Source organism: Nerophis ophidion, linkage group LG27, assembly GCF_033978795.1.
Source record: "Nerophis ophidion isolate RoL-2023_Sa linkage group LG27, RoL_Noph_v1.0, whole genome shotgun sequence".
Classification (NCBI taxonomy): domain Eukaryota; kingdom Metazoa; phylum Chordata; class Actinopteri; order Syngnathiformes; family Syngnathidae; genus Nerophis; species Nerophis ophidion.
The window spans coordinates 19,282,456-19,309,657 of record NC_084637.1 but is presented as its reverse complement, the minus strand read 5'-3'; the positions used below and the strand labels follow the sequence as shown (position 1 = coordinate 19,309,657).

Below are 27,202 nucleotides of genomic sequence, written 5' to 3'. Positions count from 1 at the left end.
CAAGTATTTCATCATATTCTCTTGATTTTAACGTTGATTTTGTTGCAGATATACTTGCAGGGCCTTTTTTTAAGAAGAACATTTCAAGAGAAGCTACATCTCGTGAGACGAGGTCGCCGGACCCCCGCTAGCTAGTTGGTTTGTTGCGGTTTGTCCGCCACTTACAATGGACCAACTATCGGCTTCTGATGGGTGCTCCAAATTCAGTTCAAATATTTAATGTAATTATTTATTTCACAATTAATGTGTTTTTACATTTATATTCATTTTGACAGTTCCTGTTAGAATAATTATATATAAATTATCACACAACTCTTATGCTTAAAGGCCGTTGCTCTCGTTAGTATTTAATGTGCTCAAGCTGTACTTTTTCTTTTCGTGCAAAGGCACATAACTTCCACTGCAAGTTAGGAGTTGCCTCGCCGCAGCTGTTTCTGTTTCTCAGCCTGCTAACAGCCAAGGGCGGACCTCAAGTACCTCAATGAAGATAAGGCAACACGGGGCAGACAAAGCAGAGACATAGCGAAATCACAAGGCTCAGCACATTTCCATACTGAATAATCACGTATTGTGTCTACTGAGCTGATTGCATAATATGTGACCCCTCCCTTTAAAAGCAGCCTCAGCAATGTAACTTGGGAACTCCTGAATAAAATCGGGGGCGCGTGGGCTGTTCCTTAGAGCGTGGGGGGGAGACTGTAACTGAGTGTGCAGCTCCATGTGTTCTCCACATGAGCAAAATTGAACTCTGTCTCTGCCTGATTCCCTTGCTTTTTGTTCTGTTTTACAGATAGTTTGGTGCTTAAACCTGACAGTTCCACATTGAAATATGTTTTAATTGCTGATGCGGGTTTATTGCTTCTTAAATGCAGCAAAAAAATAGCCTCTTTTTTTTACACTGTGAGGTGATAGATGCCCAGTGTGCACATGTGTACTTCTGAATTTTTTGATAATTAATATTTTGGAGGTATTGACTAAACCACTTTCTTACAACCTTTTCGGAGCCAAGGCACACTTTTTTTTGTTGAAAAAATCCAGAGGCACATCACCAGCAGAAAACATAAAAAAAAATCAAACTCAATGTCATGATCCATGGGCCGGATCATGTTTTGTTTATCTATGTTCTGTTAGTTTTGGACTCGCTAGTTCCTGTTGTGTGCACTCCTGGGTTTATTTTGATCACCATGGGGATTAATTGGGTTCACCTGCCTCTGTTTAGTGGTCCCACGCTCAGCTGCTCTCAACCACTTATCAGAGGCATTATTTAAACTTGCCTTTGCCAGTCAGTCATCCTGGCGTCATTGTTTGCTTCACGCAACCTACTACGTAAGTCTTGTTTAGTTCGTGCCACAGTTTCCTGAGTGTTCCATGTCCATAGTTCTATGTTTCCTGTGCTGAGTATTTGCTTTAGCTCCAAGGGCGATCCTTCTCCTTGCGTTTCATTTTGTTGTACTACTTTGATTTTTGAGGATTAAATCATGTTCTTACCTGCACGCTTTGTCCGGAATGGTCCGTCTGCATTCTGGGAGAACGAACCCCACAGTAAGCTGCGCAAACCACGTCGTGACACTCAGCAGTCGATACTGACAATAAAAAGTAGTTTTCACAATTGTTGGATATGAATTCAAACCATAACCAAGCATGCATCAATATAGCTGTTGTCTCTAAGAAGGTGTACTGTCACGACCTGTCATCACGCCGTCACTTATTTGGAATGTTTTGGTGTTTTCCTGTGTGTAGTGTTTAAATTCTTGTCTTGCACTCCTATTTTGTTGTTGATTGCCAGTTCATGTACGGATGTACTTTGAAGACGCCGTCTGCTCCACACAGTGTAAGTCTTTGCTGTCGTCCAGCATTCTGTTTTTGTTAACTTTGCAGTCAGTTCAGTTTTAGCTTCGTTTTGCATAGCCATTCCCAGGCTTCAATGTGTTTTCTTAACAGCACTTGCCTTTTGTTAATTTTTGGTTTAAACATTAGATACCTTTTTACCTGCACTCTGCCTCCCGCTGTTGTCTGCATATTGTGATCATGACACGTGTTCCAGACATCTACAAAACAATTAGCTACCTGCTGCCACCTACTAATATGGAAGAGTATTACACGGTTACTCTGCCGAGCTCTAGACAGCAGACACTCAACAACAACACATTTCTATCCATCCATTTTCTACCGCTTATTCCCATTTGCGGATTATAATTCCTGGTTTGCAAAAAATATTTTGTAACCCAATTAGGTGAAATTACATAATCACACACGGCACACCAGACTGTATCTCACTGTACACTAGTGTGCCTCGGCACAGTGGTTGAAAAACATTGGTCTAAACCAATGGTTCTCAAATGGGGGTACGCGTACCCCTGGGGGTACTTGAAGGTATGCCAAGGGGTACGTGAAATATTTTTAAAATATTCTAAAAATAGCAGCAATTCAAAAATCCTTTATAAATATATGTATTGAATAATACTTCAACAAAATATGAATTTAAGTTCATAAACTGTGAAAAAAATACAACAATGCAATATTCAGTGTTGACAGCGAGATTTTTTGTGGACATCTTCCATTTGTGAAAATTTTTTTAGAATTAAGTTCATGAATCCAGATAGATCTCTATTACAATCCCCAAAGGGTGCACTTTAAGTTGATGATTACTTCTATGTGTAGAAATCTTTATTTATAATTGAATCACTTGTTTATTTTTCAACAAGTTTTTTTTATTTTTTTATCTTTTTTTCCAAATAGTTCCAGAAAGACCACTACAAATGAGCAATATTTTGCACTGTTATGAAATTTAATAAATCAGAAACTGATGACATTTACTTCTGGCCTAAACAAAGGATTTTGAGACTAATTCTTGACAAAAAAAATTCTTAAAGGCACATGTATGCGATTTGAGAAATGGCGTACACCCAAAAGACTATAAGACTCAAGTAAATTAATAAAAAAACATCTTATTTTTAAAAATAAATTAACATACGAATATATGAACAGTATATAAAAGTGCGTTTTTCTAGCATTTGGTAACAACGTTGCTCCCGCGAGTGTGTTTTGGTCCATCTAAGAAGCCCTACTTCCTGAAACTGTGACGTAGCCGGCAGTGAAATTGTAAACACTCCATTGCGGACATAAGCGACATAATCGCCCCCGTTCTCATTGAAAGCACCATTTAAGGAGACTCATTGACAACTGAACACCGTGAAAAGTAAGTGATTCATCGACTCAGAGTCTGATTGCCAGCGGTTCGCCCTCTGAAATTTAGCTTACTTAGTTATGATTTGTTACGTAACCACTAGACAGCCGAAGCTAGCAGCTAGCATAGCTATTGAACTTGATTTTAATGGACACGTTGCTGCTCTTTTTTTTACTTTTGCTGACACGTAAATACACATTTCAGCTACTTCAAAAGTTTTTCAGTGAGTTAAATAAAACATGACTACCGAAACTAATGAAGGCATCCATCCATCCATTTCCTACCGCTTATTCCCTTTCGGGGTCGCAGGGGGCGCTGGCGCCTATCTCAGCTACAATTGGGCGGAAGGCAGGGTACACCCTGGACAAGTCGCCACCTCATCGCAGGGCACTAATGAAGGCAAACCTTTACATATAACTTGGAGAGTCCCCCCCCTCCCCTTCCATAACGTTTCAGTGTTGGTTGGTTGAAGTTTATTTGAAAATATAATATATCTCCTATTTCCAATTTTTCATTGCAACAACTGAAAAGGAGTAGGAAGAAGCAGAGTGTATTTAATCCTACCCCTTTTCGTTACATAGTATTTACTAACCTTACTCCATAAGTAATCAATCAATCAACGTTTACTTATATAGCCCTAAATCACGAGTGTCTCAAAGAGCTACACAAGCCACAACGGCATCCTCGGCTCAGATCCCACATCAGGGCAAGAAACAACTCAACCCAATGGGATGGCAATGAGGAACCTCGGAGGGGACCGCTGATGTCACTCCCCTGGGCTACCGGTGCAATGGACGTCGAGTGGCTCTAGCATAATATTTTGAGAGTATAGTCAATAGTGGATCTAACATAATAGTGTGAGAGTCCAGTCCATAGTGGATCTAACATAATAATGTGAGAGTCCAGTCCATAGTGGATATAACATAATATTGTGAGATTCCAGTCCATAGTGGATCTAACATAATAGTGTGAGAATCCAGTCCACTGTGGAGCCAGCAGGAGATCATTCCGAGCAGAGACGGGTCAGCAGCGCAGAGACGTACCCAACTGATGCACAGATGAGTGGTCCACCCTGGGTCCTGACCCTGGACAGCCAGAACTTTATCCGTAACTGCCGAACCTGTGCCCCCACTCCACAAAGGAGAGTGGGGCAGAGCAGAAAAGAAACTGCAAATCAACTGGTCTAAAAGGGGGGTCTATAAAGGCTAGAGTATACAAATGACTTTTAAGATAGGACGTGAATTATTCTACTTAGGTAGCATCTCTGTTACCAGGAGGGCATCCCAGAATACTGGAGCCCCAATACAAAATGCTCTATAGCCCGCAGACTTTTTTGGGGCTTTGCGAATCATTAATAAGCCGGAATTATTTGAACGCAGATTTCTTGCCGGGACATATTGTACAATACAATTAGCAAAATAGGATGGAACTAGACCGTGTAGTATTTTATACGTAAGTAGTAAAAAACCTGAAAGTCACATCTTAAGTGCACAGGAAGCCAGTGTAGCTGTGTGTGCGTGTGTGCGTGTGCGTGTGCGTGTGTGTGTGTGTGTGTGTGCAGTGGGGCAAAAAAGAAATATTCGACATTGTGTCATCCAGACAAAAGGGGAAGCGAGCCATCCAGGCTGTTATCGACGCAAAGTTCAAAAGCCAGCATCTACGATGGGTAACTTACACATCTGTGAAGGCACCATTAATGCTGAAAAGGTACATACAGTGGGGCAAAAAAGTATTTAGTCAGCCACCGATTGTGCAAGTTCTCCCACTTAAAATGATGACAGAGGTCTGTGATTTTCATCATAGGTACACTTCAACTGTGAGGGACAGAATGTGAAAAAAAAAAATCCAGGAATTCACAATGTAGGAATTTTAAAGAATTTATTTGTAAATTATGGTGGAAAATAAGTATTTGGTCAATAGCCAAAATTCAACTCAATACTTTGTATTATAACCTTTGTTGGCAATAACAGAGGTCAAGCAATTACTATAGGTATTTACCAGGTTTGCACACACACAGTAGCTGGTATTTTGGCCCATTCCTCTATGCAGATCTTCTCGAGAGCAGTGATGTTTTGGGGCTGTCGCCGATCAACACTGACTTTCAACTCCCTCCACATATTTTCTATGGGGTTGAGGTCTGGAGACTTGGTAGGCCACTCCAGGACTTTCAAATGGTTCTTACGGAGCCACTCCTTCGTTGCCTGGGAGGTGTGTTTGGATCATTGTCATGCTGGAAGACCCAATCACGTTTCATCTTCAAAGCTCTCACTGATGGAAGGAGGTTTTGGCTCAAAATCTCACGATACATGGCCCAATTCCTTTCCTTAAGACGGATCAGTCGTCCTGTCCCCTTAGCAGAAAAACAGCCCCAAAGCATGATGTTTCCACCCCCATGCTTCACAGTAGGTATGGTGTTCTATGGTGTTTATACCAAAAAGTTCTATTTTGGTTTCATCTGACCACATGACATTCTTCCATTCCTCTGCTGTATCATCCATGTGCTCTCTGGCAAACTTCAGACGGGCCTGGACATGCACTGGCTTAAGCAGGGGACATGTCCAGGACTGCAGGATTTGATTCCCTGTCGGCGTAGTGCGTTACTGATGGTAACCTTTATTACTTTGGTCCCAGCTCTCTGCAGGTCATTCACCAGGTCCTCCTGTGTGGTCCTGGGATTTTTTATCACCGTTCTCATGATCATTTTGACCCCACGGGATGAGATCTTGCGTGGAGCCCCAGATCGAGGGAAATTATCAGTGGTCTTGTATGTCTTCCATTTTCTGATAATTGCTCTCACAGTTGATTTTGTTCACACCAAGCTGCTTGCCTATTGTAGATCCACTCTTCCCAGTCTGGTGCAGGTCTATAATTCTTTTCTTGGTGTCCTTTGACAGCTCTTTTGTCTTAGCCAAAGTGGAGTTTGGAGTCTGACTGTTTGAGGCTGTGGCAGGTGTCTTTTATACAGATAACGAGTTCAAACAGGTTCCATTAATACAGGTAAGGAGTGGAGGACAGAAGAGCTTCTTAAAGAAGTTACAAGTCTGTGAGAGCTAGAGATCTTCCTTGTTTGAAGTGACCAAATAAATTCTTTAAAATTCCTACAATGTGAATTCCTGGATTTTTTTCACATTCTGTCTCTCACAGTTTAAGTGTACCTATGTTGAAAATTACAGACCTCTGTCATCATTTTAAGTGGGAGAACTTGCACAATCGGTGGCTGACTAAATACTTTTTTGCCCCACTACATATACATATATACATATATGTACAGTATATATATATATATATATATATATATATATATATATATATATATATATACACGTATATATATATTATTTATATATATGTATAGTAGGGCTGGGCGATATATCGCGGGTTTGTCTCTGTGCAATATAGAAAATAACTATATCCTGATATTCGAGTATACGATCTCACGCAGTTGCTTTTAGCTACGGGTATTACACTGCAGGCTCTTCCACTTCTTTTTTGTTTCTCCTTCTCACAGAGTCATAAAACAAGCACAACTTCTTACATACGTCATACGCCCTTGCGGATCAGAGAGGTAGCGACATGGTAACATTAGCTGTGATGCTAACGGAGTGATGCGAGTGGTAATACGAGACAAAGAAGGTGCAAATCTGGTAACAAATTAAGGAAGAATTGATTACCAAAAACAGCACAGGGTCCATTGTCTGGCGGTAATTTGGCTTCAAGCGGGAATATGTTGAACATACAACCGTAATTTGTCAAGTATGTGGCAAAAGCGTACAAAAAGTAGCAGCTGTACTAATTTAGCATCATTTGAAAAGTCACCTGCTAGAGAATGAAGAGTGCTTAAAACTCCGAATGTCAACATCTCCGTTTGGTGCCACACCAACAAATGCCCAGGCATGATAACAATAGTTATAATAGAAGGAGATAATGTCTGCAGGAACCTACCACATAGTGAAGGACATACACTATCAATCAATCAATCAATCAATGTTTATTTATATAGCCCCAGATCACAAATGTCTCAAAGGACTGCACAAATCATTACGACTACAACATCCTCGGAAGAACCCACAAAAGGGCAAGGAAAACTCACACCCAGTGGGCAGGCAGAATTCACATCCAGTGGGACGCCAGTGACAATGCTGACTATGAGAAACCCCCGCCCCTCTAGGGGACCGAAAGCAATGGATGTCGAGCGGGTCTAACATGATACTGTGAAAGTTCAATCCATAGTGGCTCCAACACAGCCGCGAGAGTTCAGTTCAAGCGGATCCAAGACAGCAGCGAGAGTCCCGTCCACAGGAAACCATCTCAAGCGGAGGCGGATCAGCAGCGTAGAGATGTCCCCAACTGATACACAGGCGAGCGGTCCATCCTGGGTCCCGACCAGCGGTCCCTCCTGGGTCTCGACTCTGGACAGCCAGTACTTCATCCATGGTCATCGGACCGGACCCCCTCCACAAGGGAGGGGGGGGACATAGGAGAAAAAAGAAAAGAAGCGGCAGATCAACTGGTCTAAAAAGGAGGTCTATTTAAAGGCTAGAGTATACAGATGAGTTTTAAGCTGAGACTTAAATGCTTCTACTGTGGTAGCATCTCGAACTGTTACCGGGAGGGCATTCTAGAGTACTGGAGCCCGAATGGAAAACGCTCTATAGCCCGCAGACTTTTTTTGGGCTCTAGGAATCACTAATAAGCCGGAGTCTTTTGAACGCAGATTTCTTGCCGGGACATATGGTACAATACAATCGGCAAGATAGGCTGGAGCTAGACCGTGTAGTATTTTATACGTAATTAGTAAAACCTTAAAGTCACATCTTAAGTGCACAGGAAGCCAGTGCAGGTGAGCCAGTACAGGCGTAATATGATCAAACTTTCTTGTTCTTGTCAAAAGTCTAGCAGCCGCATTTTGTACCAACTGTAATCGTTTAATGCTAGACATGGGGAGACCCGGAAATAATACGTTACAGTAATCGAGACGGGCTTCACGGTGGCAGAGGGGTTAGTGCGTCTGCCTCACAATACGAAGGTCCTGCAGTCCTGGGTTCAAATCCAGGCTCGGGATCTTTCTGTGTGGAGTTTGCATGTTCTCCCCGTGAATGCGTGGGTTCCCTCCGGGTACTCCAGCTTCCTCCCACTTCCAAAGACATGCACCTGGGGATAGGTTGATTGGCGACACTAAATTGGCCCTAGTGTGTGAATGTGAGTGTGAATGTTGTCTGTCTATCTGTGTTGGCCCTGTGATGAGGTGGCGACTTGTCCAGGGTGTACCCCGCCTTCCACCCGATTGTAGCTGAGATAGGCGCCAGCACCCCCCGCGACCCCGAAAGGGAATAAGCGGTAGAAAATGCATGGATGGATGGAGTAATCGAGACGAGACGTAACAAACGCATGGATAATGATCTCGGCGTCTTAAGTGGACAAAATGGAGCGAATTTTAGCGATATTACGGAGATGAAAGAAGGCTGTTTTTGTAACGCTTTTGCTGTGTGACTCAAAGGAGAGAGTTGGGCCGAAGATAATACCCAGATTTTTTACCGAGTCACCTTGTTTTATTATTTGGTTGTCAAATGTTAAAGTTGTATTGTCAAATAGAGGTCGGTGTCTAGCAGGACCGATAATCAGCATTTCCGTTTTTTTGGCGTTAAGTTGCAAAAAATTAGCGGACATCCATTGTTTAATTTCATTAAGACACGCTTCCAACTGACTACAGTCCGGCGTGTTGGTCATCTTTAGGGGCATGTAGAGTTGGGTGTCATCAGCATAGCAGTGAAAGCTAATACCGTATTTGCGTATGACATCACCCAGCAGCAGCATATAGATGCTGAAGAGTACAGGGCCAAGGACCGAACCCTGGGGAACTCCACACGTTACCTTAACATAGTCCGAGGTCATACTGTTACGGGAGATGCACTGCACCCTGTCAGTAAGATAAGAGTTAAACCAAGACAGGGCTGAGTCTGACATACCAATTCGTGTTTTGATACGCTCTAATAAAATATTATGATCGACGGTATCGAAAGCAGCACTAAGATCGAGGAGCAGCAACATAGATGACGCATCAGAATCCATCGTTAGCAATAGATCATTAGTCAATTTTGCGAGGGCTGTCTCCGTGGAGTGATTTGCCCTGAAACCGGATTGAAAGGTTTCACATAGATTGTTAAACGCTAAGTGTTCATTTAGCTGCTCTGCAACAATTTTTTCGAGGATTTTCGAAATAAAGGGAAGGTGAGACACCGGTCGGTAGTTTACCATGAGGTCAGGATCGAGGTTAGGTCTTTTAAGGAGAGGATGAATAACCACTTTTTTGAATGCTAGGGGAACAGTGCCCGAGGAAAGTGATAAGTTTATAATATTTAGCACTGATGGACCTAATAATACAAAAAGCTCCTTGATAAGTTTCCCAGGAAGTGGGTCAAGTAAACATGTTGTTTGTTTTATTCCATTTACACGTTGTAACAATTCTTCTAATGTTATTTCATCAAAACGAGAGAAACTATTTTGGATAATTGCAGTATCCGCCGTATATACAGTCGTATCTGTGTTACTATAACCCAGTTGTAGCTGGGACGCATTGTCTTTAATCTCCTTTCTAATAAGTTCAATTTTCTTATTAAAGAACTTCATAAAGTCCTCTGCCGAATGGGTGGAGCTACTGGAAGGAGTCAATTGTTGGGTTAGCGATGCTACTGTACTAAACAAAAATTTTGGATTGTTTTTATTAATGCGGATGAGATTTGAGTAGTAATTAGTTTTAGCTAAGGTAAGCATGCGTTTATAAGTTATTAAACTATCACTCCATGCTTGATGGTGCACCTCAAGTTTAGTCGTGCGCCATTTGCGTCCCAGCTTTCTACATAATAATTTCTGAGCTCTAGTTTCTTCAGTAAACCATGGCGTACGCCTTTTTGGAGCCTTTTTTAACTTTAGCGGTGCTATACTATCAATGGTTTCGCGCAGGGCGTTGTTAAAGTTGTTAGTGAGGTTATCAATAGAGCCCACATACTTTGGAAACGGTGCCATTACCGAGGGCAGTAGGTCAGCCAGAGTCGTCGTTGTGGCAGCATTAATGTTGCGGCTGCTATAGCAGTTATTATTATTATTAGCTTGCCGAACATGAGTCTGAACTTCGAATTTTATAAGGTAATGATCGGACATTACTTTAGTATACGGGAGTATCATAACTTTGGAAACGGTGATACCTCTGACAAGCACTAGGTCTATCGTATTACCGCTGCGATGCGTCGGTTCATTTATTATTTGTGTAAGACCACAGCTATCAATTATAGTCTGGAGCGCCACGCACGGTGGGTCCAATGGGGTATTCATATGGATATTAAAGATATTAAACTATTTGATTTCCTATTATGCAGCTCATTTTTATTTGACAGTTATTGAAATATCTTGTGTGACATCTTGCACAAAAGTGTACTTAATTTGTTTTAAACTATTGTAGTGGCGCTGTATACAAAAAGTGCACTTTAATGTTTTGATGGTTCATCTTAGTAAAATCATGCACAAAAGTGCATTAATGTCTCTGACAATCTTGCACTTGTAGAAATTTTTGCAAATTTATTACAAAATAAAAACTGAAATATCACAATACTTTCCGTACCCACTGTTTATCTCTCATTAAGATCGTGGATTATAGGCAACACTTTTTTAGAAGCAGTTCCCGTGCTTTAACTTCCGTTACTACCTGGTTTTGCAGGACAGCAGAAAAGACTGCATCTGAACATGTCAAGGAAACACACGGCTAAGCCCACGCGGGGAAACAAGAAGAATCAACTAGAGCGAAAGCGGGATGAACGGGCGGAACGAAGAGCCATGGCAAAGGACCGCAAGAACCGGCCCCAGGATGCCGACGATGGGGCCGAATTTGTTAACTTCTCCAATCAGCTGCAGACGCTGGGCCTGAAACTGAGAGAAGTCCCTGGTGATGGGTAGGTGACTGAAAAGGCCCTCAATTAATGAGAATATTTTCACTGAATGATATATAATATATATATACAAACCTCGTTTCCATATGAGTTGGGAAATTGTGTTTGATGTAAATATAAACGGAATACAATGATTTGCAAATCCTTTTCAACCCATATTCAATTGAATGCACTACAAATACAAGATATTTGATGTTCAAACAAATAAACTTTATTTTTTTTGCAAATAACAATTAACTTAGCATTTCATGGCTGCAACACGTGCCAAAGTAGTTGGGAAAGGACATGTTCATCACTGTGTTACATCACCTTTTCTTTTAACAACACTCAATAAACGTTTGGGAACTGAGGAGACTAATTGTTGAAGCTTTGAAAGGGGAATTCTTTCCCATTCTTGTTTTATGTAGAGCTTCAGTCGTTTAACGGGCCAGGGTCTCTGCTGTCGTATTTTACGCTTAATAATGAACCCACATTTTCGATGGGAGACTGGTCTAAATAGATCAACATTTCATAGCCAAGTTGATTTGAATGTATTATTGTTATTTTTTTTTAAGCAAAGACAGGTGTTTTTTAATTCCACAAAAATTCTTGGGGATCCAAAAGTACCCCACTCATAGAAAGGTAAAGCTTTTTTTCTTTTTTACATTCAATACATAAATCTCTATTATCTTCAGATAATATGTAGTGTAATTAGTTTACTATATTTATAATAACAATCAGTATAGTAATTAGTATTAGTATGTATTTTTTAGATAATATTCATATTTTTCATGTTTTTTTGTTTGTTGTATTTGTGTTTGTTGTATTTTGTCCTTAAATCACTCAATTATTCATAGCAACATTAATTTTGATGTATTTATTTTTTTGAGAAATTATTTAAAAAAAAAAAGTATTAGAGTTAACAATGCACCTTTTTTTCGTTGCATTTCAACTATTTGCTCTTTTTTTATCCACTTTTTAATGTTTTTAAAAAAAAAAGTTTAAATATTTTTACAATGATATGCCGGTGGAAGAGGGGTTAGTGCGTCTGCCTCACAATACGAAGGTCCTGCAGTCCTGGGTTCAAATCCAGGCTCGGGATCTTTCTGTGTGGAGTTTGCATGTTCTCCCCGTGAATGCGTGGGTTTCCTCCGGCTACTCCGGCTTCCTCCCACTTCTAAAGACATGCACCTGGGGATAGGTTGATTGGCAACACTAAATTGGCCCTAGTGTGTGAATGTGAGTGTGAATGTTGTCTGTCTATCTCTGTTGGCCCTGCGATGAGGTGGCGACTTGTCCAGGGTGTACCCCGCCTACCGCCCGATTGTAGCAGAGATAGGCGCCAGCGCCCCCCGCGACCCCAAAAAGGAATAAGTGGTAGGAAAATGGATGGATGGATGCCACGGGCCAGTAAAACATTAGCTGTGGGCCGCAAATGGTCCCCGGGCCACACTTTGGACACCCCAGACCTAGGGCCTCCATTAATTGGCAACTGTGGGGGCCTGGTGACCGCTGGGTGTCGCAACTGCTAGAACTTGGAAAAGAAGAAGGATTAAATAAGTTTTGCTTCCTACTCCTTCCAACATGTTGTAGAAATAAACTAAAAAATGTATATGATGTATCACAATGTCTCGGTTGAGATGTTCCAAATCATTTCAAGCATAAACATACATTTGACATTATTTTTGACATTTGCAGTCATTGATTGTTAAATTGCGCTGCACATGTCCCACCCATCCAGAGCCACCTTTACAATACTTGCATGTAAAAGCAGCAATAGTGAGAAGGTTCTGAGGTACACTGAGGTAGATTGTCCAACTTGAAAACATTTTCACCTGCAGGAACTGCCTGTTCAGAGCTCTTGGAGACCAACTTGAGGGACACTCCAGATCTCACCTCCAGCTCCGTCAGGAGACAGTCCAGTACATGATGTCCCACCGACAGGACTTTGAGCCCTTCGTGGAGGACGACATTCCCTTCACGCAGCACTGTGAGGAGAAACCAGGCCCTCATTAGCATTTGAATGAGAATATGTCGTCAAACTTCTCTTCGTGTGTCCCCAAAGTGTCCAATCTAGCGCAGCCTGGAACCTTTGCAGGCAATGATGCCATCGTGGCGTTTGGCCGCAGCCAGCAGGTGAAGGTGGTCATCCATCAGCTTAACACACCACTTTGGGAGGTGAGACTCTTTTTAACCTGTTCCTCTAAAACAGGGGTGTCCAAACTGTGGCCCGTGAGACGTTAATAAGGAATCATGCCTGCAGAGAGATTGCATCCATTTAAAAAAAAAAAAAAAAAAAAAAAACTTTCATTCACCCTAAAAGCAATTACACCCATTACAAAGTATGATGTGAAAAATGTAAAACACTGTCCACATTTATCCATGTTTGGTGCATTTTATATGCTTGATATTTCTGATTGATTACAAAACTTTAAGGAGGTCTTCACGGACGTAGACAAAGTAGTAGTCAAACTTTCACATACTCTTATGTACTGTATGTATGTATGTATGTACGTACAGTGTTTCCCCCAGAAAATGTGTTAGTTAAGGTGATGTCTCTCCGGCGGACAGACCGGGGGAGGACGTGGGTGGGTGTAAGGATCGGTGTAACTCGACCTGTCGCCATCACGTCTCCACCTCGTCACTAACACAACATAGCCTGGGGGGCAATAGACTACAGACTGTGGTAAAGTAGGCCGGCTGTGTCGCATGAAGAAGCCTAAAATTTCTGGTTGTGTTCTCCGCTCTATTTGTTGAATGGCGATATACGATATGTATCTCGATATTTTTTTCACAAAAGTAAAAACAAAATAGTCCTAGTTACCTTAGATACTAAATATTTCATTATCCCCTAATGCTGACATATGCTAAACTCATCATGCTTAATTTATGACCGCATTTGGGAAGCCTGTAGTTGATTATTGTTATGTAAATGTTATATTTTTATCAACATGTGATAGCAGGGACCCTGCCATTCAAAACTAGGCTGCTACATTACTAAGGATTAATGGAAGTATAGCTGAAAAAATAGTACAATGGCAATAGGAGAAACTATTCATCCCTGAACATCATGGAGGTCATGTAGGCTTTATGATGCACTTACATTATTATATCAACTATCAGAGACTGCTTCAGGAAACTCTTCATTTAACAAAATGTCGGACGGAGCTTTGCTGTCCGTAACACAGGCACGCACACACACACACACACCACAAAATGAGCTAAAAGCTAACTAGCCTTCACCTCAAGGACTGAGAGCGAGCTGGGCTGCCGTTTATGTTTCTAGAACGTAAACGGGCTCATAGTAATGTTACTAGTAGCTGACTGGGAGGTGTTTATTATAATTTGGGGAGAGTTCGCTGCCTCATGCTTACCTGCTAAATACCATTCTGTTCATCAAGACGCTGGAGCACTGACTCCATGCGCTCCGAATACGCACTGGTGATTGGCTGTTACCGCTCTGTGCGTAACCAATCAGATGGTTGTGTGGGCGGGACAATGCTAGGTGTTGCAGAGAGTCCTGACAGAGATAGGCAGTAGGAAGCGGAGCAGCTTGTTAAGACTTTAGTTTAGGCGGCGGCTCTTTGTTAAGCAACAAAGCGCTGCGCGAAACCCTTATGTGTGTATGTATGTATGTATGTATGTATGTATGTATGTATGTATGTATGTGTATTATACTGTGTGTGTGTATATATGTATATATATATATTTTCGTATATATGTATGTGTATATATATATATATATATATATATATATATATATATATATATAGATATAGATATGTGTATGTATGTATATGTATGTGTGTGTGTGTATATATATACAGTGGGGCAAAAAAGTATTTAGTCAGCCACCGATTGTGCAAGTTCTCCCACTTAAAATGATGACAAAGGTCTGTAATTTTCATCAAAGGTACAATTCATATATGAGAGACAGAAGGTGAAAAAAAATCCAGGAATTTACATATTAATTTTAAAGAATTTTTCTGTAAATTATGGTGGAAAATAAGTACTGGTCACATCAAACAAGCAAGATCTCTGGCTCTCACAGACCTGTAACTTCTTTAAGAAGCTTTTCTGTCCTCCGCTCGTTACCTGTATTAATGGAACCTTTTTGAACTTGTTATCTGTATAAGATACACCTGTCCACAGCCTCAAACAGTCAGACTCCAAACTCCACTATAGCCAAGACCAAGGAGCTGTCGAAGGACACCAGGAAAATAATTGTAGATCTGCACCAGACTGGGGAGAGTGAATCTACAATAGGCAAGCAGCTTGGTGTGAAAAAATCAACTGTGGGAGCAATTATCAGAAAATGGAAGACATACAAGACTACTGATAATCTCCCTCGAACTGGGGCTCCACGCAAGATCTCATCCCATGGGGTCAAAATGATCATGAGAACGGTGAGCAAAAATCGAAGAACCACACGGGGGGACCTGGTAAATGACCTGCAGAGAGCTGAGACCAAAGTAACAAAGGTTACCATCAGTAACACACTACGCTGACAGGGAATCAAATCCTGCAGTGCCAGACGTGTCCCCCTGCTTAAACCAGTGCATGTCTAGGCCTGTCTGAAGTTTGCCAGAGATCACATGGATGATACAGCAGAGGATTGAGAGAATGTCAGGTGGTCAGATGAAACCAAAATAGAACTTTTTGGAATAAACTCAACTCGTCGTGTTTGGAGGAAGAAGAATGCTGAGTTGCGTTCCATCAGTGAGAGCTTTGAAGATGAAACGTGACTGGGTCTTCCAGCATGACAATGATCCAAAACACACCGCCTGGGGAACGAAAGAGTGGCTCCGTAAGAAGCATTTGAAAGTCCTGGAGTGGCCTACCCAGTCTCCAGACCTCAACCCCATAGAAAATATGTGGAGGGAGTTGAAAGTCCGTGTTGCTCGGCGACAGCCCCAAAACATCACTGCTCTCGAGAAGATCTGCATAGAGGAGTGGGCCAAAACTGGTAAAGACCTATAGTAATCGTTTGACCTCTGTTATTGCCAACAAAGGTTATATTACAAAGTATCGAGTTGCATTTTTGTTATTGATCAAATACTTATTTTCCGCCATAATTTACAAATAAATTCTTAAAAATTCCTACAATGTGAATTCCTGGATTTTTTTTCACATTCTGTCTCTTGCAGTTGAAGTGTACCTATGATGAAAATTACAGACCTCTGTCATCATTTTAAGTGGGAGAACTTGCACAATCGGTGGCTGACTAAATACTTTTTTGCCCCACTGTATGTACCTTTTCAGCATTAATGGTGCCTTCACAGATGTGTAAGTTACCCATCGTAGATGCTGGCTTTTGAACTTTGCGTCGATAACAGCCTGGATAGTTCGCTTCCCCTTTGGTCCGGATGACACAATGTCGAATATTTCCAAAAACTATTTGAAATGTGGACTCGTCAGACAAAAGAACACTTTTCCACTTTGCATCAGTCCATCTTAGATGATCTCGGGCCAGAGAAGCCGGCGACATTTCTGGATGTTGTTGATAAATGGCTTTCGCTTTGCATAGTAGAGCTTTAACTTGCACTTACGGATGTAGCGACAAACTGTATTTAGTGACAGTGGTTTTCTGAAGCGTTCCTGAGCCCATGTGGTTTAGCCTTTAGCGATTGATGTCGATTTTTGATACAGTGCCGTCTGAGAGATCGAAGGGCAAGGTCATTCAATGTTGGTTTCCTGACATGCCGCTTACGTGGAGTGATTTTTCCAGGTTCTCTGAACCTTTTTATGATATTATGGACCGTAGATGTTGAAATCCCTAAATTTCTTGCAATTGCACTTTGAGAAACATTGTTCTTAATCTGTTTGACTATTTGCTCACGCAGTTGTGGACAAAAGGGTGTACCTAGCCCCATCCTTTCTTGTGAAAGACTGATCATTTTTTGGGAAGCGTTTTTTATACTAAATCATGGCACCCACCTGTTCCCAATTTGCCTGCACACCTGTGGGATGTTCCAAATAAGTGTTTGATGAGCATACCTCAACTTTATCAGTATTTATTGCCATCTTTCCCAACTTCTTTGTTGCGTGTTGCTGGCATCAAATTCTATAGTTAATGTTTATTTGCAAAAAAAATTAAAATGTTTATCAGTTTGAACATCAAATATGTTGTCTTTGTAGCATATTCAACTGAATATGAGGTTGAAAATTATTTGCAAATCATTTTTTTCTGTTTATATTTACATCCAACACAATTTTCCAACTCATATGGAAACAGGGTTTGTATGTATGTGTGCGTGTGTATGTGTGTATATATATATATATATATATATATATATATTTATATGTATATATAAATATATATATATATATATATATATATATATATATATATATATATATATATATATATATATATGTAGGTGTGGGAAAATCACAAGACTACTTCATCTCTACAGATCTGTTTCATGAGGGGTTCCCTCAATCATCAGGAGATTTTAATGGAAGCATTCACATACAATGGTTTATATAGAGCACAGAGTGGGTGGGTACAGGCAGGCGTAGGGTGTGGTGATTGGCTCATGTGTTACCTAGGAGGTGTTTCCGTCTGTGGCGGCATGTTGAAATGATTTCACTGCGCTTGTTGAGGGATGATAGATCTGGATGATATATAATAAACAGTTTCTCTTTTAAGCATAGGTTGCATCTTTTATTACCACTGTTGTAAGGTGTGCTGGATGCAAGAATTTGCCATGTTATTGAATATTCAACATTATTGTCTTTGAGGTTCCAAATGTGTTTGCTGAGTTCTGTAGAATTCTGCAAAGTCTGGTTTCTAAAGGAGGCGTTGTGATTATTCCATCTTGTTTTGAACGCTCCTTCGGTTAATCCTACGTACGTGTCGGATGTGTTAATGTCCTTGCGTATTACCTTTGCTTGGTAAACGACTGATGTCTGTAAGCACCTTCCGTTGAGAGGGCAATCAGGTTTCTTGCGACAGTTACATTCATTATTGGTTTCAGAGTCGTTTAGTCTGGGAGTAGGCAGTCCTTTTGCAATTGTTTTGTTGTGGTTTGAAATGATTTGTTGCATGTTATTCATACAGCTGTAGCTCAATTTAATGTTGTTCTTGTTGAATATTTTTCTTAGGGTATTGCCTTTGGGGAAGTGTTTGTCGATCAGAGTGAGGAACTTGCGGCCGATGTTGGTTGAGACGTCTTTGCTGAATGGCGGATTGTACCAGATGATGTTGTTTCGTTTTCTGCTCTTTTTTGGTTGGTTTCCTGGAGTGGGTTCATAGGTGAGGGTGAAGTTGTATCCGCTTTCATCAAGTGCTTTCTGGTACGGGGGGGTTGCTTGGTCGAATTCAGCTTTGCTGGATGACAGCATCGATAGCCTTTTATTAATTCCGGTAGGTATTCTTTTCGTGGTGGTGGGTGGGTGGTTGCTGTCATGGTGCACGTATTGGAGTGTTGTGTTGGGTTTCGTGAATGGTTGGTAGCTGTTATTTCTCAGGTTGAAAGTGACGTCGAGGAAGTTGACGGTTTGCTTGTTGGCTTCAATCGTGATCCGTAGGCCGTTTTCTTTGAAGATTTGGCATATGCGCTTCTTGGTGTTCTCGCTGCTCCTTGGCGAGGCGCGGCACACTGCCAGTCCGTCATCACGGTAAATACCAAGGTTCAGGTTGAGGCTAGCAAGCTGGGAGAGGAGGAAACTCCCAACGAGTTCGCACGTTTCTGCTCCGTCAAAACTCCCCATAGTAACGTCAAATGTTGAATTGTTCTTTTTTTGCCATGGTGTACTGTTGTGGATGAGTATGGAGTTCTTTGCGTGGATGATGATGTTTCTTTCGTTGCCTGTGATTGAGTCGTAGTCCGAGGCGAAGTTTAGTGCTTGGGTCAGTAGGTCTTGCGTGATGGAAGGGTAAAATTCTTCGATGTCGAAGGAGATAAAGTTGTGTTGTTGTTTGTCTTGGATGTTGTTAAACCATTTGATTACTGCTGCTGTATTTCCCACACCTACATATTGCGCTCTACCACGGTATCGAGCACTATTCTCTGGATAATCCAATCAAGATATATATATATATATATATATATATATATATATATATCCATCCATCCATCCATTTTCTACCGCTTATTCCCTTTTGGGGTCGCGGGGGGCGCTGGCGCCTATCTCAGCTACAATCGGGCGGAAGGCGGGGTACACCCTGGACAAGTCGTATATGTGTATATATATATATATACATATATTTATATGTGTATATATATATATATATTTATATGTGTGTATATCCATCCATCCATCCATCCATCCATTTTCTACCGCTTATTCCCTTTCGGGGTCGCGGGGGGCGCTGGCGCCTATCTCAGCTACAATCGGGCAGAAGGCAGGGTACACCCTGGACAAGTCGCCACCTCATCGCAGGGCCAACACAGATAGACAGACAACATTCACACTCACATTCACACACTAGGGCCAATTCAGTGTTGCCAATCAACCTATCCCCAGGTGCATGTCTTTGGAAGTGGGAGGAAGCCGGAGTACCCGGAGGGAACCCACGCATTCACGGGGAGAACATGCAAACTCCACACAGAAAGATCCCGAGCCTGGATTTGAACCCAGGACTGCAGGAACTTCGTATTGTGAGGCAGACGCACTAACCCCTCTGCTACCGTGAAGCCCCTATGTGTGTATATATATATATATATATATATATATATATATATATATATATATATATATATATATATATATATATGTTTATATAAGTGTGTGTATGTATGTATGTATACCGTATATTACCAAATAGTAGCCCGGGCTTTTATTTCACAAAATCATTTTTGGAGACGGGCGTTTAAAAGAAGCAGGCGGTTATTTGCACAAGGCCTGCACCAGGTCATTATTTGGTTACAATGGTTACTGTCCAGTATTTTTTTTTTTCGTATAAAAAACATTAAATGTAAAAGCTATTGTAAACATACAAACAAAAAAACAAGACTATCAAAAGACAAGAGATCAACAAGGCCTCAACATGGCAGTAGTGCAACGATTGTCAAATAGAATACCAATACTGAAAATAAATAAAGTTTTTAAATAAAGCAGCCTACCGGGAAAAATAATAATATGGTAGCAAGTACTCAAGTATAAAACCCACCATCAAAACAGAACAATAATAGTGTCACTTAAATAAAATAAAGGCTACAGTATTCCAAGTTTTAAATAAAGCAGCATACAGGAAAAATAAAATTATGGTACCAAGTACTCTATAAAACCATCAAAACAATAATACTGCAGTAAATGCAACCCCAAATGCAACTCAAACCCACTCATCCTCCTCCTCCTCCTCCCCTTCCTCTCCCTCACCCCCTCATAATCATCCTACTCTTCAATCACAAGTTCATTGAGGAACTGCTGTTCCTCATCACTCTCCTCCTCTTCCTGAACCAAAGCAGCACCCTGCTGTCTAGCTCTCAACAGCATCTCTCTGCCTGCCTGACATGGCTGTCCCTCCTTGAGGCAGTAAATGAGTTGATCCTCACTCCCATAAGCTGCCACCGTCAGCCCACACACCTTGTAGGATACCAGAAAGCAACAATCAGCTATGGCTACGGTTTGCAACACACACATACACACAGCCGGCCAGCCTACCTTGAATGAGTTGATCAGAGTGTCCCGACCCAGTCGACCAGGAGGCGGCGGGAAGGGGCTCTCAGGTTCCCTGACTTGGTGTAGGTTTTGTCTTTATCACCAGCCATCCAGTTATCATAGTAGTCACGGAACTGCGCTTTGAAAGGGCCATTCCACACAACATCGGGGGCCTGCAGGTACTTTGTGAAACCTCCAGATATAACAGCCATTGTAAGGTTGTAGCCCCTTTTGCGCTCTGCCTTCGTGGCCTCGCTGATATGACGTCGGTACGAGTCCCATGCAAGTAGCCTCGGTCCGAAGTGAAATTTCCCCACTGCCCTCTGGAGCCAATCCTTTGTCAGCCATTCTTGGAGGAAGCTATGATCACCCCAGGGATGCTCTGCATAGCCTTTACATCACGGACAGCACCTTTAAACACAATGTAAGGATTCAGCTTTGTCCCGTCTGCTTTGGCTGCACGAGCCACCGTGACACGTGCCTTCTCTTGACCGGTGGTTGGTTTTGTGGCAGATGGAGCGGGCGCCCCTCTCATTGACCGTACTAAAACCAACCATGTCAAACCAGACGGCTGTTTCATCCATTAGGATGATATTCTTGGGCTGGATTTTCTTGACCTCTATCTGTTTAGTAGAGAAAACGAGGAAGTTGACAATCTTCTCGACGGGAGCGTCCTTCTGTGCAACAGTTGTTCTCCTCCTGAGGGTAAAGTTTTTCTGACGCAGGAATCGATTAAGCCAGCCACTAGTTGCTCTAAACACCACCACGGTGTCTCTCGTGTCACTCGCGGTGGCATACAACTCCTTGGCCTTAATGCGGATCATTTTGCGGGACACACGGTGGTTCAGTCCACGAACCACTGACACAAATTAGCATCAAGCTCGTCGCTCACTTTTTTCTACCTCCGCCAGATAAGAGAGCCCGTTTTCCATCGATTGCCGACTGAGATAGTAGTTCTCCCTTCTTTTGTTTCCATTCGCGTACACGTTTCTGGTCAACGTTAAACTGCCTGGCCTCTGCCAAACCAGAATTCTGCGCCGCATACTTCACAACCGCTAGCTGGAACTTTAAGTCAAACTATCTATTCTTCTTCCCCCTTAAAGTATTCCCGTCCATCAGTTGTGGTGTACCTATACATGGGGCTATTATTAGGACGAGGCGTTTAATTCACAAAATGGGCTCAGACCCTGGGCGGCTATTAGGACATGAGCGGTTATTTACCCAAGGACGTTTACTTGGTAATATACGGTGTGTGTATATGTATATATATATATATATATATATATATATATATATACCTACTTTTTTTTAGCCGAATGCGGTCCCTTCGTCAAAAGGTTTGGGTGCCACTGCTCCAGAATCAATGATGAATATGGCCTAAAATCTATATCACAGGATTAATTGCAGCCTCTAGTGTATATTACAATATATTATTTGGCATATAGTATCAAGTATGGCTGGTGATTGGGAAGGACATTGTATCATGATACTTAAGTCACAATACGATACAGTGGTGTGACGTGGCAATATATTGCCATATTCTACATCATGAGTAAATAAATAAGGAATCAGGCACACAAGGTGTACCCCCAGTTTAATTTGGAATATCTGGCAGGCTAATAGCAGCCCATTTGCCGCCATCTTGTGGACAATGTGAGCAAATCCGGTCGTTGACCAGGAATTGCGCGGTACAGCAAGCACTTATGACCCAATCTAAACAAGTTTGCCCACTCATGGCGCGAATAGTCACAGATAGCACAACCTGCTCACTGAACTTTATGGACATCATAAAAAATGTTCAATCACAATTCATAATTAAAAATCACACCCAAGTAAATCCCCTGCAACGCATGGTGGGAAAATGCGAAACACTCTCTTTTCATGCTTGGTGCATTTGAGCTGCTTGATATTTCTGATTGATTTCAAAACTTTAAGACTTAAAAAAGGTAATTAGTCACACTTAGCCCGCGGGCCGCAGTTTGGACACCCCTGTTATATTGATAGAAAAAGTACCACAATATAATGCCTGAAGGATAATTTTTGCCATACACTGATAACACCTTACTGTCAGTGTTTGGTCATACTTGGGAGCTCTAGCTTAGGGGCTAGCATGGCTGGAGCCTATTTAGCTATTCTATGCCCTGTATTCCTCCAGTGATACTTGTAAGAAATGTGGGATTAGTTATTTAGAAGCGGCCTTAACGCTATTTCGAGACAGTAGTCAAACTATATTGTTTGCCATTTTTACTGCATGTATATCATGAAAGCTGTGTGCCTTTTTAGTTGACGTGTATGTGTGTGCGTGTGCGTGCGTGTGTGCACTGTCAGATAAACGGCACCGACAAACCAGTGTGCAGAGAGCTGCACATTGCCTACCGTTACGGGGATCATTACGACAGTGTGAGGCACATCGACGACAACTCCCAGAGCCCCGTTCAGCTGCGCATTCAGGTATGTACGCTGCGAACAGGAAGTAGGACCATCGACACTTTATAATGAAAGAAACACGTTTTTTTAATCGTCATAATGATTTGCAGTACCTGGAAAAGCTCTCTTTAACAACTGGCCCATTTATATAAAGTATATGGGCAGCAACAAAACCAATGTTGTAACAGCAAACATATTATTATTATTATTACTTTAAAGTGCATACAGACATAGACAAACCTGCGTAAATTGAAATAAGAACTATATTTTTTATATATAAACATTTTTTTGACGTTCTTAAAAATATTTATCCCATTTTTTACTACTTGAATCGAATAGATTTTTTTTCTTCCCTAGTCTTATAATTTTCATCGACTTTCACAATTGCTTATAAATATTCCTACTAGGGCATTCAATGTTTTTTTTAAATTGCATTTAATATTAGTATATAGAGTAGGGCTGGGCGATACGGCTGAAAAATATAAGTGTTTTATATCGCTATTTATAATCGATAATTCAATCAATCAATCAATGTTTATTTATATAGCCCTAAATCACTAGTGTCTCAAAGGGCTACACAAACCACAACGACATCCTCGGTAGAGCCCATATAAGGGCAAGGAAAACTCACCCCAGTGGGACGTCGGTGACAGTGACAATGATGACTATGACAAACCTTGGAGAAGGGGACCGAAAGCAATGGATGTCGAGCGGGTCTAACATGATACTGTGAAAGTTCAGTCCATAGTGGATCCAACATAACCGTGAGAGTCCAGTCCAAAGTGGATCAGACACAGTAGCGAGAGTCCCGTCCATAGTGGAGCCAACAGGAAACCATCCCAAGCGGAGGCGGATCAGCAGCGCAGAGATGTCCCCAGCCGATACACAGGCGAGCGGTCCTTCCTGGGTCCCGACTCTGGACGTGCGGTCCATCCTGGGTCCCGACTCTGGACAGCCAGTACTTCATCCACGGCCACCGGACCGGACCCCCTCCACAAGGGAGAGTGGGACAGAGGAGAAAAAGAAAAGAAACGGCAGATCAACTGGTCTAAAAATATTTTTTCACGATTTATGGAAAATAAAGAGCAAAAGAAAAAAGTATTTTATTTCAAATGTAACCTCCTTTTAAAAAATATATATATTGGTGTTATTTTTTTATTTGTATAAATACCAAATAAAAACTACTAACAATAATTATTTGAAACTAAATAAATTGTAAAAATTTAAGAAATAAAAATAACTCAAAGTAACTTCCTCTGATTATAATCCCTCAGCTATCAAAGCAGAAAGGAAATGTCAACACAAGGATGGAAAACACTCAAACAATGGCAACAAAATAATAAAATCACATTGAACACTTAACTATAAGATCTTAAAATGAAGGTGCAAAAATAAGGAATATTTTCATAATAAATCCATCCATCTATTTTTTACCGATTGTCCCTTTCGGGGTCACGGGGGGTGCTGGAGCCTTTTTCATTTGCATTTGGGCGAAAGGCGGTGTGGACAAGTTGCTACCTCATCACAGGGTAGATAGACACACAACATTTACACTCACATTCACATGCTAGGGCCAATAAAGTGTAAGAAAATAGAAAAGTGTGAAAGTGTAAACAGAGAAACCTGAGAAGAACTATTTTGTGCAGGTCTAGTGGCAGGAAGTTACCGCTGTGCTCTAAAGGGTGAGCTAAGGTGGTGTGGTATTAGCGCTCTTGCCTTGCATCACTTACAGACCACATTGGTCTGACTTGTGAAAAAATACAAAAACAGATTAATTTTCCTCTTTTGTCCACAATTTTTTCATTTGGACTTTCTTTTCTCACTCCGTGCAAAGAATCAACCGAACTTAATAGTTGATACTGTTACCTGATTGGCCTGTCACCCCATCGATTAGTGATCACTTCCTGCGTAGCTAGTGGTTAGAGTGTCCGCCCTGAGATCGGTAGGTTGTGAGTTCAAACACCAGCTGAGTCATACCAAAGACTATAAAAATAGGACCCATTACCTCCCAGCTTGGCACTCAGCATCAAGGGTTGGAATTGGGGGTCAAATCACCATAAATGATTCCCGGGCACGGCCACCGCTGCTGCTCACTGCTCCCCTCACCTCCCAGGGGTTGTTTAAGGGTAATTGGTCAAATGCAGAGAAGAATTTTGCCGCACCTAGTGTGTGTGTGACAATCATTGGTACTTTAACTTTAGGTTACCAGAGAGGGAGTGTTTTGTTCATTCAACCAACCTTGCTTCCGCTTTCTTTCCACCCAGAAGAAAATATCGAACACGTTTTTTACTATCGACTGTGCCTATTGCGATACATATTGTTTTATCATTATACAGTACATTATATTTTTTTATTTCCATTAAACGTTTTTTTATTGTTAAATTGAACTATTTATCTAATTCAATACAATAATAATGTAATATTACGCTGGTTAAAGGGAGTTGTTTGGCCTGAATTAATTGCACCCTATGCTGGTGACATTTATTATTGACATTATCAATATATATGATTCAAATAGTATGCGGTGACAAAAACTGGAATCCCTCTCCCCACCTCCTCACAGAATCTGCAGAGGTCACACGGCCAGCAGCGGGAGTTCGGGGATGGCCGGGGCGAGCGAAAAGAAAAAGCCTCGCCGGCAGCGTCGGAGGACGACAACGTGATCCTCAGCTCTACCAGAAACAGAAGGATGCGAGGTAAGTTGGAGGGAGCGTCTATTCCTTGCACTCGTGTAACTTCTCCCTCATCTTCTTGTCCAGGCGACGAGGAGAACCTTCTCCAGCTGAGCGCAGCCACCATTAACGCCGAGTGGCTCGCAAGTTCGACGCCGGAATCGTCCTGCCAGGGTGACTGCGGGCTGGAGTCCTGCTCGGGCTGCGCGGATGAAAGGTCACACAGCAGTCAACACACAGTGGCAGCAGACACAAACAAACCCAAGGTAGGCTTTGATTGATTGATTGAAACTTTTATTAGTAGATTGCACAGTTCAGTACATATTCTGTACAATTGACCACTAAATGGTAACACCCAAATAAGTTTTTCAACTTGTTTAAGTCGGGGTCCACGTTAATCAATTCATGGTAAGGCGGCACAACCTTTGGCCTTTGTCTTTGTTTTTAAAGTCTTTCATGAGACTCGCCTAAATGTTTTAGTAAAATCGTAAACCAGGCAGCCCCCCGGAGTCTTCAACTTCACACACATCGTAGACAATTTATTCTTCAACAAATCAAGCGTATGTGTTTTGGTAACATTGCAAACATTTTGTGTTCAATGAACAAAGTGTTCTTGTTTTATTAAAATCATTGATAATTTAGAGACTTAAGCGAACTTAGCAGATATATTGTATGTTTTTTTTAAACATCGTAGCCTATTTCGACTAAATTGTGTTTTTGTAAACATCAGATACTTAAATCGTCATTAATTAAACAATTTTTTGGTGAACGTCGTAGAAATTGTATTCTTCTAAGAACCAAATGTCGAGGTTTTGATGACAACGTAAACAATTTATTCTTCACGAAATCAAGCGTACGTGTTTTGGTAACATTGCAAACTGTTTGTGTTTAATGAACCAAGTGTACTTGGTTAACGTCGTAGAAATTGTATTCCTCAAAGAACCAAGTGTAGAAGTTTTGATGACATCGTAATCAATTTATTCTTTAACAAATCATGCATACGTATTTTGGTAAAATTGCAAACAATTTGTGTTTATGAACCAAGTGTTTTTGTTTTGTTAATATCGTTGACAATTTAGAAACTTAACGAACTTAGGGTACGTTTTATTAACATCGTATAAAATGTAGTTTCCTTCAAACCCTGTTTCCATATGAGTTGGGAAATTGTGTTAGATGTAAATATAAACGGAATACAATGATTTGCAAATCCTTTTCAACCCATAATCAAATGAATGCACTACAAAGACAAGATATTTGATGTTCAAACTCATAAACATTATTTTTTTTTTTGCAAATAATAATTGTCTTTGTAGTATATTCAACTGAATATGGGTTGAAAATGATTTGCAAATCATTGTATTCCGTTTATATTTACATCTAACACAATT

The 27,202-nt window shown here is 41.2% G+C and overlaps 1 protein-coding gene across 1 annotated transcript in view; it reads left to right on the top strand.

The window, feature by feature from the left end:
* The first annotated feature begins 3,044 nt into the window (after positions 1–3,044).
* otud3 (OTU deubiquitinase 3) overlaps positions 3,045–27,202 on the top strand; it is a 28,079-nt gene continuing 3,921 nt past the window's right edge. Inside the window, exons 1-7 of the mRNA XM_061889609.1 lie at positions 3,045–3,199; positions 10,899–11,130; positions 12,948–13,096; positions 13,172–13,284; positions 23,044–23,166; positions 25,706–25,838; positions 25,902–26,080. Coding sequence (XP_061745593.1) covers positions 10,925–11,130; positions 12,948–13,096; positions 13,172–13,284; positions 23,044–23,166; positions 25,706–25,838; positions 25,902–26,080 — 903 coding nt within the window. The 5' untranslated portion in view covers positions 3,045–3,199; positions 10,899–10,924. The remainder of the gene's footprint in view (positions 3,200–10,898; positions 11,131–12,947; positions 13,097–13,171; positions 13,285–23,043; positions 23,167–25,705; positions 25,839–25,901; positions 26,081–27,202) is intronic.